The sequence below is a fragment of the Aptenodytes forsteri genome, unplaced genomic scaffold (assembly GCF_000699145.1).
Source record: "Aptenodytes forsteri isolate BGI_AS27 unplaced genomic scaffold, ASM69914v1 Scaffold194, whole genome shotgun sequence".
Classification (NCBI taxonomy): Eukaryota; Metazoa; Chordata; class Aves; order Sphenisciformes; family Spheniscidae; genus Aptenodytes; species Aptenodytes forsteri.
The window spans coordinates 621760-637745 of NW_008795243.1; the positions used below are offsets into that span (position 1 = coordinate 621760).

At 38.9% G+C, this 15986-nt stretch overlaps 1 protein-coding gene across 2 annotated transcripts in view; it reads right to left on the reverse strand.

Annotated features, from left to right (window-relative positions):
* Positions 1-15979, reverse strand: part of PAPD7 (poly(A) RNA polymerase D7, non-canonical) — a 61200-nt gene extending 45221 nt beyond the window's left edge. The window contains exons 1-2 of one of the 2 annotated variants that reach the window (XM_009278708.2): positions 15807-15979; positions 1420-1543 (exon numbers count right to left, since the gene is read on the reverse strand). In XM_009278708.2, the coding sequence (XP_009276983.2) occupies positions 1420-1543; positions 15807-15943 (261 nt within the window). In that variant the 5' untranslated portion in view covers positions 15944-15979. The remainder of the gene's footprint in view (positions 1-1419; positions 1544-15806) is intronic. The other variant, XM_009278709.2, reaches the window with a different exon arrangement.
* Positions 15980-15986: the final 7 nt, after the last annotated feature.

Consider the following 15986-nt stretch of genomic DNA (forward strand, 5'->3'; position numbering starts at 1 on the left):
AGTAAAAAAGTTATTTCACTTACTTTACTACATACTCTGTTAAGCCCATACAAATACACTTTCTCTTATAGATGCAACTTTAGAGGAAATTGTTTGGGTTTTTTTTAACATGAAATGACTACCAATCCTGCTAGCAGCAGAGCACAAACTTTTGAAACAAGTCCTTTTCACTATTTATTTCCAGTTCGATAGAAGTATAAGCTGTTATAAATTTCCTTCCTCCCTGCTCCCTTTGTTCCTTATAGGACAGCTTTACTGAAATTGGGAGAGTTTAACGGAAACATTTTTCCAAATGTTTAGGTTTAAAAAACAGCAAGTGCATCTAAGCATACAATTCAGATAAACATGAATACTCCAGATTTTACTGTAAGGATGACTATGAAATTGTGGTAGGTGTTTGTGTGTATAAAAGAAGGCATGCTGAACAGACGTTCTCAGTCCACATTAAATACTTTTAGTATGCTTCCAATCTAGAGAATTGAGACATTCTTTTCCCTCTGCTACAGCAGAGTACAATTTACAAGTTCACTTCTTTGAAGTGACCTATGAAAAGGCTGGGCAACATTGGGCCATTTCAGTGTTTATATCTGTTCCCACAAGCTAGAAAAATGTCATTACTAAGGAAAATCATAGGTGAGGATGAAGTAGATGGGCTTTACAGTATCTTTAGCTCAGTACTGTGGCCACAGCCCTCACTCTTCATCATGGAAGGCTATGAAATCACAGTGGTCTGAAATGTTTTTCTGCTTGTTAAATGACAACACTACTATCTGGTAATCAGAAAGGTGATGCTAGAGATAGTTTACATCACACTCCTTTGGGATGTTTTTTGTTTGGAGGAAACTTACTCTTCGGGTAATAAAGAGTTTGAAAATACAACAACTTTGGTTGCAAGATCTCAGGAAGTCAAGTCCAATTTTCCCACTAAAGCAGGGCTAAAGTAATTCCCTGAATATCAAATTTGTGAAGAGTACAAAAAAATCTGGGGTTTTTAACTGTTCTTTTGTAAAATTTTTGTATTTACAAGTATCCACAGAGTGAGGACTCCTTGCAGAAATGGATACATAGGTAGTCAGTCTCACTTTAATATTCAAAATTAAGTTATGCAGAGACAATCAACTTAATAAGCTTTTACTTCAAGAAATTCACTTCTTGAAGTGGACAGTTCTTCACATCCCCAGTTCTCAAAATGAAAAAAATTATCAGTAGCCTTCATTAACCTGAAGTCTAGGTTTTACATTTCCTCCACTTTTTCAAATAAACTGCCACATACTGCAAGAGCTGTGATATTAAGTCAATTGCCTTAAGTTTGAAGTCTTATCTCTTCATTTCTAAAACACAGAAAGATAATAGCAAGGTTAAGTGAACCAAGCTCTACAATTTACTGGAGAGACAAATCAACACTTAAATTACACTCACATCAGCTGTAGGCCAAAGATCTTTGATGACTGTTTCTATTCTTTTCACCACTTCTCTTCTCATAGCTGCTTCTTCAGGACGAGGGGACATGAAGTCATAGAAGTCAATTATTTCTTCATGTAGCCTAAAAGAGAGAGTAGCATCAGTTATAATGACGATTTAACTATTACAATAAATTTCAACAAAAACAGGGCATAGGCTTTATTTAATGTCATCTAACCAAAACCAGCAGTACTTTCAAGAAAGGTGAATGCCACAAGTTAGGCTTTCATATGGGAAACTGGAGGGTTTGGAATCTGGGATTTGGGACACATATATTCACACTTGATTTTCACGGCAGCACCTCAGTAATCTCAACAATACCTACACATCAGCCCTCATCACATTACCTAAATGCTGAAGATGTTAAAAGACACAGGACACAAACACTAGTAGACATTTACTAACCTTCTTACTGGCTCAACAGTGAAGGTCAAATTCAATTCCTGATTCCCAAAGATTATTTTCTTTAAAAAACAAAGCATGGTCTTAAAAACTACACAATGATCCAAATGTGAAACAGCACAAGAACGATTAAAATCTTCAAGTCGGTTTATTCTTCCAGGGGTTCTTACTTCTGTGTATGTGGAAGTTTACACAGACTTGGAAACAGGCCACTGGCATTAATGAGTTTTTGTAGAGGGCGATAAAAGGGACATTTGAGTATTCCTTGATGTGAAAATGTCCACTTTGACAAACGGAGATTCCTTTGACCTCTCAAGCCCTTTATTAGCCATTCATTCATATAGGAAGTGACCTTCCAACTGAACTACTCAAAGTGAGAAGTGTTAAATATATTCTTACCAGTGTTACATGAGGAGTTCTGACACTGGATCTTTATACACCTGTTAAGTCCTTTTGTTTCCCATCTCCTGATACTATAGAACACTCGCTGCCAAATTTGAAAGAAGATCAATTTGAGTTTTCAGGTGAATGTTGTGTTTGCTTTCAATGGAAAAAACATCAAGCCATGCCAAACAAAAACAAAAAAATGCAAATAACTACTGCTGGGATATTTTACAAAAATATTTTTGATGTTGACATATTTCTAAGGTTTTACTCTAATTCAAGAAACTTATCAATTCAACACTGTAGTGAAATTCAAATACTGTCCTAAAAAAAAAATCAGGTTCAATCCTTAGTTAACATACTTAGCTTTCCAAAAGGAAAATTTTATAGATCTCTAGTAGAACTCAACTCCTCCCCTGAGACTTTTGCAACTCATTTTACTAGAGAATTCCCACTCTAACAGATAGCCTCCAACAGACCATATGCCCGATTTTTAAGTGTCAGGATTCCTTTCCATACACAAAGAGATTTTAGCAGCAAAGCACAAAGATACTTCTAAAAAGCATACATATTTAGAATTAGTTTGCCCTTTCTCTTACCTTAAACTGGCCCTGGATCCACAATTGAACATTTAACTTACATAACATTTAACACAGCAGACTTAACTAAACCTTTCAATTCTGAACATTTAACTACACAGCAGACTTAACTAAACCTTTCAATTTGTTGATGAATCTACTTGATTTCAAAACTTCAGAGCATGACACAAAATACAAACTAGCATGCTCCTATTTTATTTTGTTTCTAGAAAGTATGCTTTTTCCCCCCCTTTCCAAGATGACAAGACCAATGAAGAAAATACTTGAATACACCTAACAGCAGTGGGGCCAAACTAAAGACTTCCCATTGTCCTGCTTATAAAAATCAGCAGTAGGCAGATAAAGGGTGAAAGCAAGAAAAGACAAAGCAGTCATCCAACTCCCTTGCAGCAATCCTTCCAAGCCTCCAGTAATTTCATTTGGCATACTTTTGGGGTCGATCCCAACCATAATGTGTATTAGCTCAAAGGACTTTTCTTCTACCGATTTTTCCAGGTCTTTTTAGTCCATTTATGCTTTTGTCATTCATAGCATTCTATGAGAATTTAAGTATGCATCAGAATAAAGAAGTGCTTTATTTTAAACTGCTGCCTGTTAATAATGTTATCTGATGCTCTTTCTTGGGGGAAAAAAGTTATTACTGGCAGTTCATCTCCAAACATAACACTTCTCAGGCTCTCAATTCATATCCACTTGTCTCTATCCACCAGCTCTTTTTCAAGCTAGCAATCCATCTGTTTTTCTCTCCTCACACAGGAGCAGGTCCAAAGTTTGATCACTGCTAACCTTCTTCAGCTTGTTTTCAGTTGCACCATGTTTTCTGACAGGTGGCCAGAAACACACACAGAGTCAACACATAATTACACCATTCAGTCCATGACACACACCTGTTTTCATTTTATTGTCCACATCTTTGCAAAAATTGCTGCTAACTGCTATTTGAGGATATCTGAGCATACAGCTGCTCTTTAAAGGAAGCCATTATGAAGGAGCTTCAAGGTGTTTTCTGAACAATAACCACCAAACAAAGCCCACCCACTGGGTATATTCAGCCTGAATTATTTTTCTTCAGATTATTCCATATTTACTAGAATTTAATTTTATCAGCAATTTTATAACCTAATGAACAATGAACTCCCACTGTGACTGTCTGCAGTCAGCTCTAGCTTTCTATTATCCTTTTTATCCTTTTCTCATTCATTTCTTCCCTCCAGGTATTTATGAATATATCAAACAACCGTCTTGAGTAATTCCACTGGTAACCTTCCCCTATTATAAAGTAAATAATTTATTCTTTCCTTTGGTTACTTCTAAGCAGTTAACCCATAAGCCCAGCAAACCTGTGACTGTTCAGTTTTTACAAAGTCTTCAAAAAATCTCAGAAACATTCTTCTGAAAAAATCCAACAGTTCTGTATTATCAGACTGACCACGTGCATAAGGATTAACAATGAATCCTTCAAGGAAATGAGACCTGCGAGACAACTACCTTTATCAAAGCATGCACTAGCCCCTTTCTTTATATTTAGTCAACACAAATAAGTCCTGTTTTGTTATAGAATATTCCCCATCCAACCACTCCAGGAGATCCAGGCATTCCTCAAAAACATGCGTTTACAGTAGCCATCCCATATTAGGGAAGGAGGAGAATAAAAGGGGTCTCTCATTCCCCTACACACTGCAGCCTCTCTACCATACACAGCATAGTCTTTCAAAAGCAGCCCCTAATGTGTCAGCAAGGTCGGAAAAACAGCAAGCACACTCTCACTTCAATGCCCCACTGAGCTTCTGTTCAGATGGTTAACGCTGTTGCAATTCTTAATCATATCATGAAAGACTTGAAAGAATACCACCCATCACTAGTCTACATTTCCTTCCCTGATCTACTTTTTAAGAAGTCAGCTTCATATTTTCTACCTTGCACGGGCAAGGCAGCACTTCATTTAATGCTTCAGTTTGCATGGGACAACAGCACAAGAGCTAGATAATCAAAACTCATTTAAAGTTCAAACCATACGCCATGGTTTCATGGTTAAGTTCCTCTGGAATTCTCCAGCATATACCACCAGACATGGCTATACAACAGTTACTCTGCTGATGTATTTAAACACTCCTTACTGAAATTTAAAGTTACAGTTGCCTGGAGTCAAAGAAAGTTCTGGTGAGAAGTCTCTTGAGCCCTTCTCTGACAAAAAGCAATGCAATTAGTTCACTTAGTTTTTACTACATGATCTGATATCTCCTGGGTGCCCTTTCATGTCTCTCTATGAGCCCTAGTGACTCCGGCAAGTTTCTTGCTTTCAATGTGCAATGTTTTCAGATTTTAATGCACTTAGCAAACCAGTGCTCAATCCCTCTGTCTTAACAGACTTCTATTTTGTTTGCTCTTTCCAGTCTTCCTTAATTCAACAGCTGCTACTTCTCAGAGAACATCTTCCTGGTCTACATCCTTCTGGATAAGCATCAATGCTATCTTCACTGTCAGCATATGACAACACAACCATCTTAATACAGCATTTTCAAGCATTTTACCCTTTTGGCTTCCTCCTGAAGAAACTTCTCAAAACTGAGATGCTTTTTTAAAATTTAATGTTACTGTAGTTTACATTTTTCTAAACATCTTTGCTCAGACAAGGTTATTGGAACACAGTCACAAAAGCAGCTCTGATATACATAAAACAAGATGCTGTATGCTGCTCAGGACTAATCTCGGAGTAACTTCTCTGCTAGCTGAAGGAATAATTTGGTGTCTGAAAAAACAAATCACCACAGGATGTTTACCCAGCCAATACAGGGATAGTTTTCAGTTAAGCTTTTTGCCCATGTAGCCTCTATGATCTTCATAAGCACTTGTTACTTCTTAAGTCAGGACTATGACAGTATCTTAATCATTAGGAACAGAATTTCAATTTGCCACACATGACATACATGCAGATATAAGTAACACCTTAGCTCTTTTTTTAAAAAAATATAACTTCCTTCAACATATAGCACAAGTCCATTTTCTCGATCTCCTGGCTTCATAAAGAATTTGGGCTCCAACAGCATCCCAGCACCTAGCTATCTTCTATCACATTTTAAGATGCCTATTACACTACTTTCTTAGCAAAGATAGGCATTTTAATTGACTTTTTCACATGGCAGTTTCACTGGGAACAAAACTTGTTGGCAAGACATAACTGTATTCTTAATGCAAGGTGGAAAAGATTAGAACGCAGGGATGCAGAAGAGAGGCTGCTTGTACTCACTACACTATTCAGCTTGCTAATTTTAACAGCCTGGAGGAACCTACCAGTTACTAATGCTATTACTGCTAAGCACAGTAAACATCTGTTGCTTACAGGCTGAACTATACAACAGAATTGACACCATTTGTTTACCAAAAATTTATCCCTTTTACTGTTTTAGGAACGGCAGACACACTTTTAGTCTTCAGGTTAAAATAATACTCAGGAGACATTCTCAGACTTTTGCTATGCTTTTCCTTAAAGGCAGGTTTCTAAGGAAGGAGGTCATTTACTTCACTCATCATTTACTGTATCTACAACTATTATTATATATAACATTGACTTGTTACTTCAAGGGCTAACTTCAATGCGGTGAAATGAAACTCTCAAACAGCATCAACAAACTAGAAGGTGAATGAAAAGCTACAGAGACTTTGTTCCCCAAGTAAGCATCCTGTTTCTTTTCAATATCATGTCTACACTACTAAGCACATTAATTTATTCTAAAGGAACAGACAGAAACATGACTGCATCAACATGACGTGGAACAACTGATTCTTTTTAAAAACATACTCATTCAAGAATTTTTTTCAAACTGAAAAGAGTAACACATCAGCCAAGAATCCTTTTATAAAGGAAAGAATGGATGCCACAGTTAAAGCATGTGGGTGTAACACTAGGGGTGAGTAGGAAAGGGAGGTAAAGAAATGGGGAGGCATAGGCAGCATTTCAACAGAAATAAAGGTTACAAATAATAGGATACATTCTTTCAATGAAGTGTGAACCCCAAAACATGCCTGAACTTCGCTGTCTAAAGATTAAATGGTGAAAGGCCCAGCAGCCACTGTGCATATTTCAGAAATCTGTTGAACTATACCTTCACCTACAACTACTGCAAAGCACAACTGCATCATCATGGAAATTCAATAGTTGAAATCAGCGTTACAGTCTGAAACTCGGGAACACAGTTTAGTGAAATAAAGGACAATACATATACACAATTGAAAGCAATAGTATATTCTGAGATACAGACTTTTTCCAATATGATCTAAGATTAAGACGTCTGCAAAAGTAGCAAAAATAGAACTATGACGGAGAAGAGGAGATGAACTTACAATTCCTCTCTTCCCACCCCACTCAACACCCATCAGGCGCCTTTACTTTTTTATACCAGTCCTCCTCACTACCAGTAACACTCAGGTAATAGTACTCTATGCCCTACGCAGTGTTCTAGGCTTACAGATGAGAGAAACTATGAAAACAGTGCTACGTTCACAGACTGTACTGCTGCACCAAATCAGTCTCATATTACTACGTAATTCAGACAGCAATTACCTTTGTCACTGTAATTGTATGGAAGGCAGCAAACTCAAAGACTGGCAGAACAAAAAAAGCTCAGCTATATAGAACTTATGAATCAGAGCTGTGAAATGTTTTACAGGTAAGTACCCTAAATACTAAACTCAAGTAAGAATCAAGCTTACTTTGCAAGTTAGCTACTAAGGAGAGAATGGAAGAAAAAAGTACTTTTGTTCTCATCCACAGAACAAAGAGTAGTTTATAAAATATACCGTACCTTTTCCACACAAGAATGTATTCCTATTTTGTCTCTAAGCTTTCTCTTTGCCCCACACTCTTGCAAGTCAGAGAAAGTCCTAATTTTAGATTTGAGTTTCTTGCCAATTAAATTTTACCTCTTAGGAGCACTTTGACAGGTCACCCACTCAAGAAACTAAGCTTGTTGACTGATTTACACTGCAAATTTCCAGACTTAAGTAACAGAATTTGTTTGCATTTTGGAAGAGAAAAAGAATCAAAAACTAATCTATTTTTGCAAAGTATATCAATCCAATAAAACTCAACCAATTGCCTTATTAATGGCTGGATGTACTTTGAAAAAGCTGCATTAAAAAAATCTAGAAAAGAAACAGATATATATCTCCAAGTTAATACATGGCAAAATAGATCCACTTCATAAGCTTCTGAACAGCTGTACATTACTGCTGACTTAGGCTGCTGGACTTCACCACAACACCAAGAAAACATCACATAATTATTTTGTTGCATCAGTGAAGGAGCATACCATATGTTAAACCTTGGAACTGAATCAGCAAGCTTGCTATGCCAATAAATAGAACCGCTAAACACTGAAATTCCTGTCTTAATACTATTCTTTTCCAAATGCCCAAAGATAGCAGGCGATTAACATCCCAGACAAGTCAGAAAGGTTGCAACAGCAGAAACACATTAGTGATGAGAGACTAATTATGCCCATGTAGATCAGGTATGCATTACACCATATTAGCCACTGAAACATTTGAGAAGCAACTCTTGACATAATCTTGCAGCAGAGAGACACCCATCAAAGCACCACTAGCAGCAAACCCTGCACATTCAAAGTCAGTATCTCTGCAAGGCAACAAAAGCTAAAAAAGCCTTTTCTGGATTTAAGTACTGCTCCAGTTCGCCATATAAAAGAGGAAGCTTCTTAATTTAAGAATCTCAACCAAAAGAATAAGGTGTTTCAGAGAGTATTAAAGATACCACACTGGTTGTTCAGCAAAGCGTGCATCACTAATCAGATTTTAGGGAAAAAAGAGCTTCTACTACCTTGTCACAGGATTCCATCAGAAGATGTCTTCAGAAACCCTGAAGTCACGTACAAAGCAGGAAAAGAAGATTGGAAGATTAAGGATATAAAAAAGGATTATGAGGAACAACTTAACGAGATGCAAACCTATGCTTGAGAAAGGATAAACTAGCTCAGCAGCCCAAAAACCTGCTTCTGTTAAGTGAATTAAGTGATCAGAACAGAGAAAGTTAAGTGATCACAATGCCTGACAAGTAGTTAGGTTTTTTTAATTTTTTTTTATTCCTCAGAGGTTTCCCCGATCCCTAACCATATGGGGAGAACTTGTCCCAAACCAACTTTTTAGTAGAAAATACTTCACAGCAAAATCTATTCCTATTAATCTGGTATTCACCAAAAGGAGCACTCACTTGATACTGCATTTGTATCAGAAGAGCATTAAGCAGCAATCTTTCTTTTTTTAAATTTAAAAGCATTAGTTTTGACATTCATAATAGTCAAACTAGTCAAAAGTAGAATCAATGCAACACATGAATAGTTATGACTATATCAAGATGTCAACATAGTTTTCGTAAATGGAAGTAGTGTCTTAAAGAAAACCATTAGGAATTATTTGCAAGAATCAGTGAACCACAAAGGAAATCCTGTTATCTCCTTGGATTTCCAAATGGCATTTGATAATGGTCCCACATGTCCTTATGAAGACTTACAAAGAAACTAAGCTGACATGGGATGAGAAGGAAGACCTTCATGTAGATAAAGAACTGTTTTAAACAGAAAACAAGCAGCTGGAACTCTTAGTTTCCATATTAAAGGGAGGTGGTCACTAGTGAAGCCCCAGAGTGCCCTATGCTAGTCAACATCCTCATAAGTGATCTGGCAAGGGGACAAATAGTAAAGCAGAAAAGTCTGAGGCTGCAAGGTTATCTAGAATAAGCCAGCTCAAGAACTGGCTGAATTTGACATAGAATAAATATAAACACAACAGAGGCATATGAGAAAATTGTCTTTACAAAGATGCAATGAGGGGCTCTGCACTGGCTCTAAACACTGAGAATCAAGATCTTGAAATAAGAATTCTGTTAAAAGGTCTGTTCAATACTCAGTAGCCAAAAAGAACAGGCAAGTCCCATGTTAGTAATCAGGAAACAAAGTACAGGATAGAGCAAGATAGCCCAAGATATAGGAATACTGCGACACTATTACACACAGGTCTGGTTCGTCCAAGTCCCAGAGATACAACAGAACTGTAAGGCATACAGAGGTGATAAACATCTAGAAGCAGGAAACAGCTTCAACAGAAGGAATGATTAAATAGACTAGAAAACAGACAACTATCAGGTGATTCAACTTTTCCCTTCCCTCTTCCAAGTCAGCTGCAAAGAGCACTCATGGACTGCCTCATAAATGCACAGACCTGTGGCGGGCAGCAACTACAACCGTAGTGACAGCCTCAGGACAAAAAAACTGGATCTTTACATAATGCATAGCTTAACTGAGGAACACCTTGCCACAGGACACTGCTGATCCCTGAAGCTCATACTAGCTCAAGATGAGATGAGACAAATTCATACATAAAATCCACAATAAGCTTAACAATGCACTGCCTGTAGCCCAGGTAGTCTGAGAACCATACATCATTTAAACCTGAGAGATTATTCCAGGAAATATCACCACAGGCTCATGTTGATATATTCTTCTCCCAACATTTGGCATTGGCCTCGAATGGTCTCACTCAGTACAGCTGTTTATGTTCTTAGTGCCAATTACCTCTACTGCCAAAGCCTAACAACTGTGAAAAGCATCATGAAGCTGATGCCATAATTAAACTGCTCCAAACATGTCCCATTCTCCTTTACACACAGATGTGAGCACCTGTCATGCAAAGCCTTCTCATGTTTTACTACTGTAGCTCAGCCTTTCTGATCTCTAGTACTATGTTCTCTCTCAGGTCTACTGCTGCCAAAATATTCCTTTCATTCCATTACCGAAAGCATCAGTCTCTAACTCTACACTAGGCATCCACTTTGCAAGGAAACTTTGAGCTCTACCTGCTCTAGACATCTTAGTCAACAGCAAAAAAAGAGATGTTCTGTTCTTTTGACAATTCATCCAGCGGCTGCCCTTGAACTCTGCTGCGTACCAACCTTTAGGCATGAAAACAATCCGTTCAACCCTGTCCCAGTGCTCTCTCAAGTCTCTCTCCGGAAATTTGCTATGACTAACAGGCAACTACCCCCACCCTCCTCCTTGCATACTACAGTATATACTGCCTAGTTCTGCCCTGATCCTAAAGCCAGATGAAACAAGAGTCAAATGTACATTGCCAGCACTGCCTGCCTCTTCCATTAAGACCTTCACTACAAGTATCCACCTAACATTGCAGATAACAGACACTAATGATTTAACAGTAGTGTGGATGAAGCATAGCTCACTGTGTTGATTCTTCATTAGAAAGTATAGAGCAAGACAGCACTGTTAAGTACAGGGAGGAGTTAGAATACCACCCTTGGGAATCCCTTAAAGCCCTTACAAGTGCTGGACACCGCAGTGCAGACAGTAAAGGCTTCACAGAGTTTCCAAAGTCTGCATTTTTTTCAGCTCAGCCAAAGTACAAGAAAATAAAATTTGCAAAAGGGTCTGACAATGTGGCATCCCTACAAATTAATTTGCATTGTCCAGCTCTGACAGCAGCATAAGAAGCAGCAAGGGTTGACAAACACAGAACTAGAGCTATGGAAGGTCCTGAATGCAATGTATTTTTAATAGTGCATTGCACAAAACCCAGTAATTAAATTTATCTTGGTCACCAAAGCTCAGCAATATATCATAAAAGCAAAAAACCCAGTAAGACTGGAATTAGAAACACTTCAGCATACAGGTGAGGAAATAAACAACGCCTAATACAGACTTAGTATACAGTACCACCACCACATCTGAGTAGCTACAGAAATGAATCTCTGGACATCACTTTTGATACACAGTATCCTTCAGCTGCACACTGGTGAACACTGAAGCAAGTCTTCTGGGGAAGCATCATCATAAGCTTACCTTGCTTATGAGAACTCTCCCCAGGTATCTGCTATGGTCACCAGACAATGCTGGCCTGAATCCTCCTTCAGCCTAACCAATGCGGAGGTATTTGTGCTCTTGTGCTCTACAACAGAACTTTTGTGTCATTATCAAGAGATGGTTAAAGACAACAGGTATGGAGGGGGAAAAATGAATGCAGTAAGTCGTCAGATGCTATGCAACGCTAATTAGTCCAGGCAGAGCACCATTCCAATGTATCGTAACACTTCTGGTAACCATGCTGATCCTCAACAAGCCAGTTCTGTTGTTTCTGCACAGCACTGTAATGTACCAAGCAGATATGCCAGGTATTTCAGCACTAATCTCATTCAAAATCTCCAATTAATCTGAATACTTAGTTGAAAGTATTAAGCAGAACAGGCTTATATTGTTAAAAATGCCTTAATTCTTTACTTTGTTAAATTCATATTAAGAAGCAGAATAATTAAATCAGATATGATTTTATACTATTCATAAGCTATTAGCTACATCTTAAGAGAAAGTGCCCTATTAGCTGAGCACCCACACAATGCAAACCTAGCAGTAGAGTCCTTAGTAAAAAGTTTAGAATAGCTTGATTCCATATTTTGAAATAAAATTCCAGTATTTTTAAACTCTCTGGATGCTTAAATTAGTCAGATATATTTAAAATACTGACTTTACAGAAACAGAAGGTATTACTTTGATGTACAAAGAAGGCAGACCCTAAGATGCTAGATGTAGTTTAAAACCACTTGAGAGGATACTTCACAGTAGCAAGAAACCACATGTAGTTCTGAACAGTCACAACAGTTTGAGCTAACCTCATAATATTAAAGGACAGTTCTCCGCATCACACCTGAAACCAATCATTTTGTCATCTGTACTCCTAACCTAAACCCAGACATTTAAGAATTTACACTTTTGCTATACTAATCACTCTGTTGAAGCACTGGAATGAATATGGTTTCATTTTCCTCACTCCTTACGTTCCAAAAATCTGGAAGAAGATAACAGGTCAATCTAGGGCATCCTAAAGCATAGCTTTAGGATGAAATCTAATCAAGCATGACTATTCACACTTGTGTTTTATGAGAGGCAGAATTCCCTTTACAGCACAAGGACTGGCATGCTGCTGTCAGAAGGTGGTAAAAACAATAGGTATGACTCCACTGGAAAAAAGGAATGCTGTACATAAAACAGCAGAACACAGCCTTTACAACATAAAGCATTCCTAAACATCACCACACCTACCGTCACACAGCCACTGAATATGATCCATTTGAAAAAAACGGTGACGACTTGCACTGCTACAGACCATCTCCAGCTCTGAATGAAAAAGCGGAGAGAGCACAGTACTATTTCAAAGCATGCAGGCATTTCATCAAAAGTACTACTGCAGTCTGGGAGAGGGCAAACAGAGATTACCCTTCTTAGTCTGTTACCAAAAGACAATACAGTAACACTGTGAGCTACTGCGTATCACTTGGAAATTTCAGCATGTTGTAGAAAAACATTCTGCAGAGAACAATATTCATGGCATAATAAGCTCTAACATTCATGCATAATATGAGCATAAGAGTATCTACAATCAAGTCCTTCTTCCTATAATCTATGTCCAAAGCAGACTGCAGATTGGACTGAAGTCTTCTACAATTACTGAAGATTGTAAGGATCACATTTTTTGACAGTTGCATACACCAGTTTGACACCACTGAAGATGCCCTGTCAATAGACCATCACAGTTACGGAAGTGATGCTTCAGGACTGGGCTGACAGTTCCAAGTAACACCAGGCAATATATCAGGAACATAAAGGATCCAGAAGAAACTTCTGTAGGGATCTGTTCCTACCCTAGTCTTTTCAGTGCATTTTTATTTGAACAGCAAATAACGCACCAGCCTGGCTTCAGCAAAATTAAGTTAAACTCACCAGTAGTCGGGAATTACTGCAGAAGACAGACACCTAAAGCCACTCCATCAGTGACAATATTCTTGTTATTTCAATCATGTAAGTACTTCATTAAAAAATTTCTAACACCAAACAGAAAATTGTTTTAGAATACATGCTTGTCCAAGGTTCACCTTGGGTAACAGAACTCAGTTTAAGGCAGAAACTGCTTCTTATATTTAAGTCTATGGTTTCAATTTCCATGCTCTCCTTCAGCACTAGTTCCCTGCTACTCTAAGGGAAGCTGGAACTATGGGATCACACAAGTTGTAGTTACTGGTGTCCCACTCCTAGCACCAGGTCTCACTGTAGTAATACAGATCCTTGACAGAAGATCAGGAAACAGCTTCCACTTTCAAAGATATTTAGCCAAGAACTTGTCATTAACACATCAGCAAAAGAACAACTATGGGACTGAATAGTGCAACTGAAGCTTGGCTAAACAATTTTGTGTATGGATTCTCTATAAACTTATACTTGAAAAGTGGCATAAACTTTATTAAAGGAAAGCCAACAGAAAACAAAAGGGCAGAAGAAGAAAGATAAAGATATGTGATTGGCATAGGTGGTGCCGCCTAACAGCTAGAGGACAGAACCTGCCGTGCCTGGACTCGGTTCCCAGGTTTGCCATAGGCCTGCTGGGTGACCTCAGGCAACTCCCTCATCCACCTGCCTGGAGATCTAACCTCAGTGGCACTGATTTGTCTTACACAGATAAATTAAAATGTTAACTCAATCTTCTACTGCATCTCTATGGAAATAAAACAAAGAAATTCAGACTATTTTTAAGATACTATTGGAATTTTAGACATACATCTTATTAGTACAGGACCCAAAGCTCCTAGCATATGACACCTCTTAAACATCCAAATCTTATCTTCCTGTAAGCAATTTTCATTTTTTCAGTGTCAGTCTGGAATTAAAAAGCAGTAGTCCCAAGTCTTGTCATCCCCAGAAGAGGCTATGGTTTGCAAAAGCAGAACTTTAAAAACATCTTTTAATACTTCTGGAAAACTTTAATGTACTCAACGCTTGACAGTACCACCCAAAAGAGAAAAGGAAGACACTGTCCTTAAGTTAAATCTCTCACTTAAATTTCTCCAGCTCTGAAAGTGTACCCTGTTATCTTTATCTATTTCCCTCTACAAATATGCAGTGCCTTTAATCCATGGGCATCCAAGGGTCTTGGATTTTAGGAGTTCCAAGAAACTATTTTTGAAATGACATCAGAAATCTGCTATGGTCAATCAATGCAGCTAGCACTTTTCCCACAAATAAAATAACATTAGAAAGCAGCATTTCCCCTTGACTGAGTGAAATTTGACAGCTGAAATACAGAAATCTCACAGAGCACCCCAGAGGCGCTTTGTTCAAGTTTAGTCCCTTCCACATGCCAATCGGACCAAACTGAATACTCAGCCTTACTAACTACCCATTTATATGAGAAAGTTATGGCCACAGAATAGGGTAAGCTTCATAAAAGTGTTCTCTTTAGAAAGCCAAGATTTCAGTTCAGATAGTGGCTAGCTCCATCTATTCTAGAGCTAGAACATTTCCCTCAAAAACATTCTAAGACCACGTTGACTTTCATGCTTGCTTCAGCCAGAATTGGGCACTTCCCTTCCAGATGATGTTCCTAACACTCCCCAAAGTAACCAGTCTGCTACAGCCTAAGCAGAGGCATTTAAAAATTAGTGCAAGGGTTTTCTTTGAGCTCCTCTGAACTGAAGCCTTCCACTTCCCCCTTACAATCTGAATTGACCCCTAGGAGCTTTGACATGAATCCCCCACCCATCTTTGCTTTAATTATTGTAGGTACCATTTGATTGTGGCCTGACAACTTCACCTCCCAACCTACTAAAAGGCAAGGCCTAAACCCCTGTACCTATGGGTTCCCAGGCCCTGCCTGCATCACTGCTTCACCAGGAGCCACCCAGCCAGCACAGACCAAGGTGATTTACGAAAGAACACGGTTTTGTGCCCCACCATCCCCTATCATCAACCTCGCTGCCGCAGCCGGCTCCAGAGGAGTTTGTGCGACCCCCAACCCCCCCGCCCCGTGCCCGGAGGGGCCGCAGGAGAGGCTGCCGAGGTCCCCCTTTTCTCTCGGGCTGCAGCAGCCCCAGGGGCCCCGGCTGCTCACCCCTGCACGCCCGGGCTGTATTTCCTGGTCTTCCAGGGTGTGCCGGGGCTCTGCAGTGCTGGCTGAGGCGGCTGCCGCTGCTGGTGGGGGGAGTTGTTGATGGCGACGCCTCGGCTGCCGGAGAGCAGGTAATTCATCCCATAGGTGCTGGCTTTATTCTCTCGTTTCCTACGGCCCGGG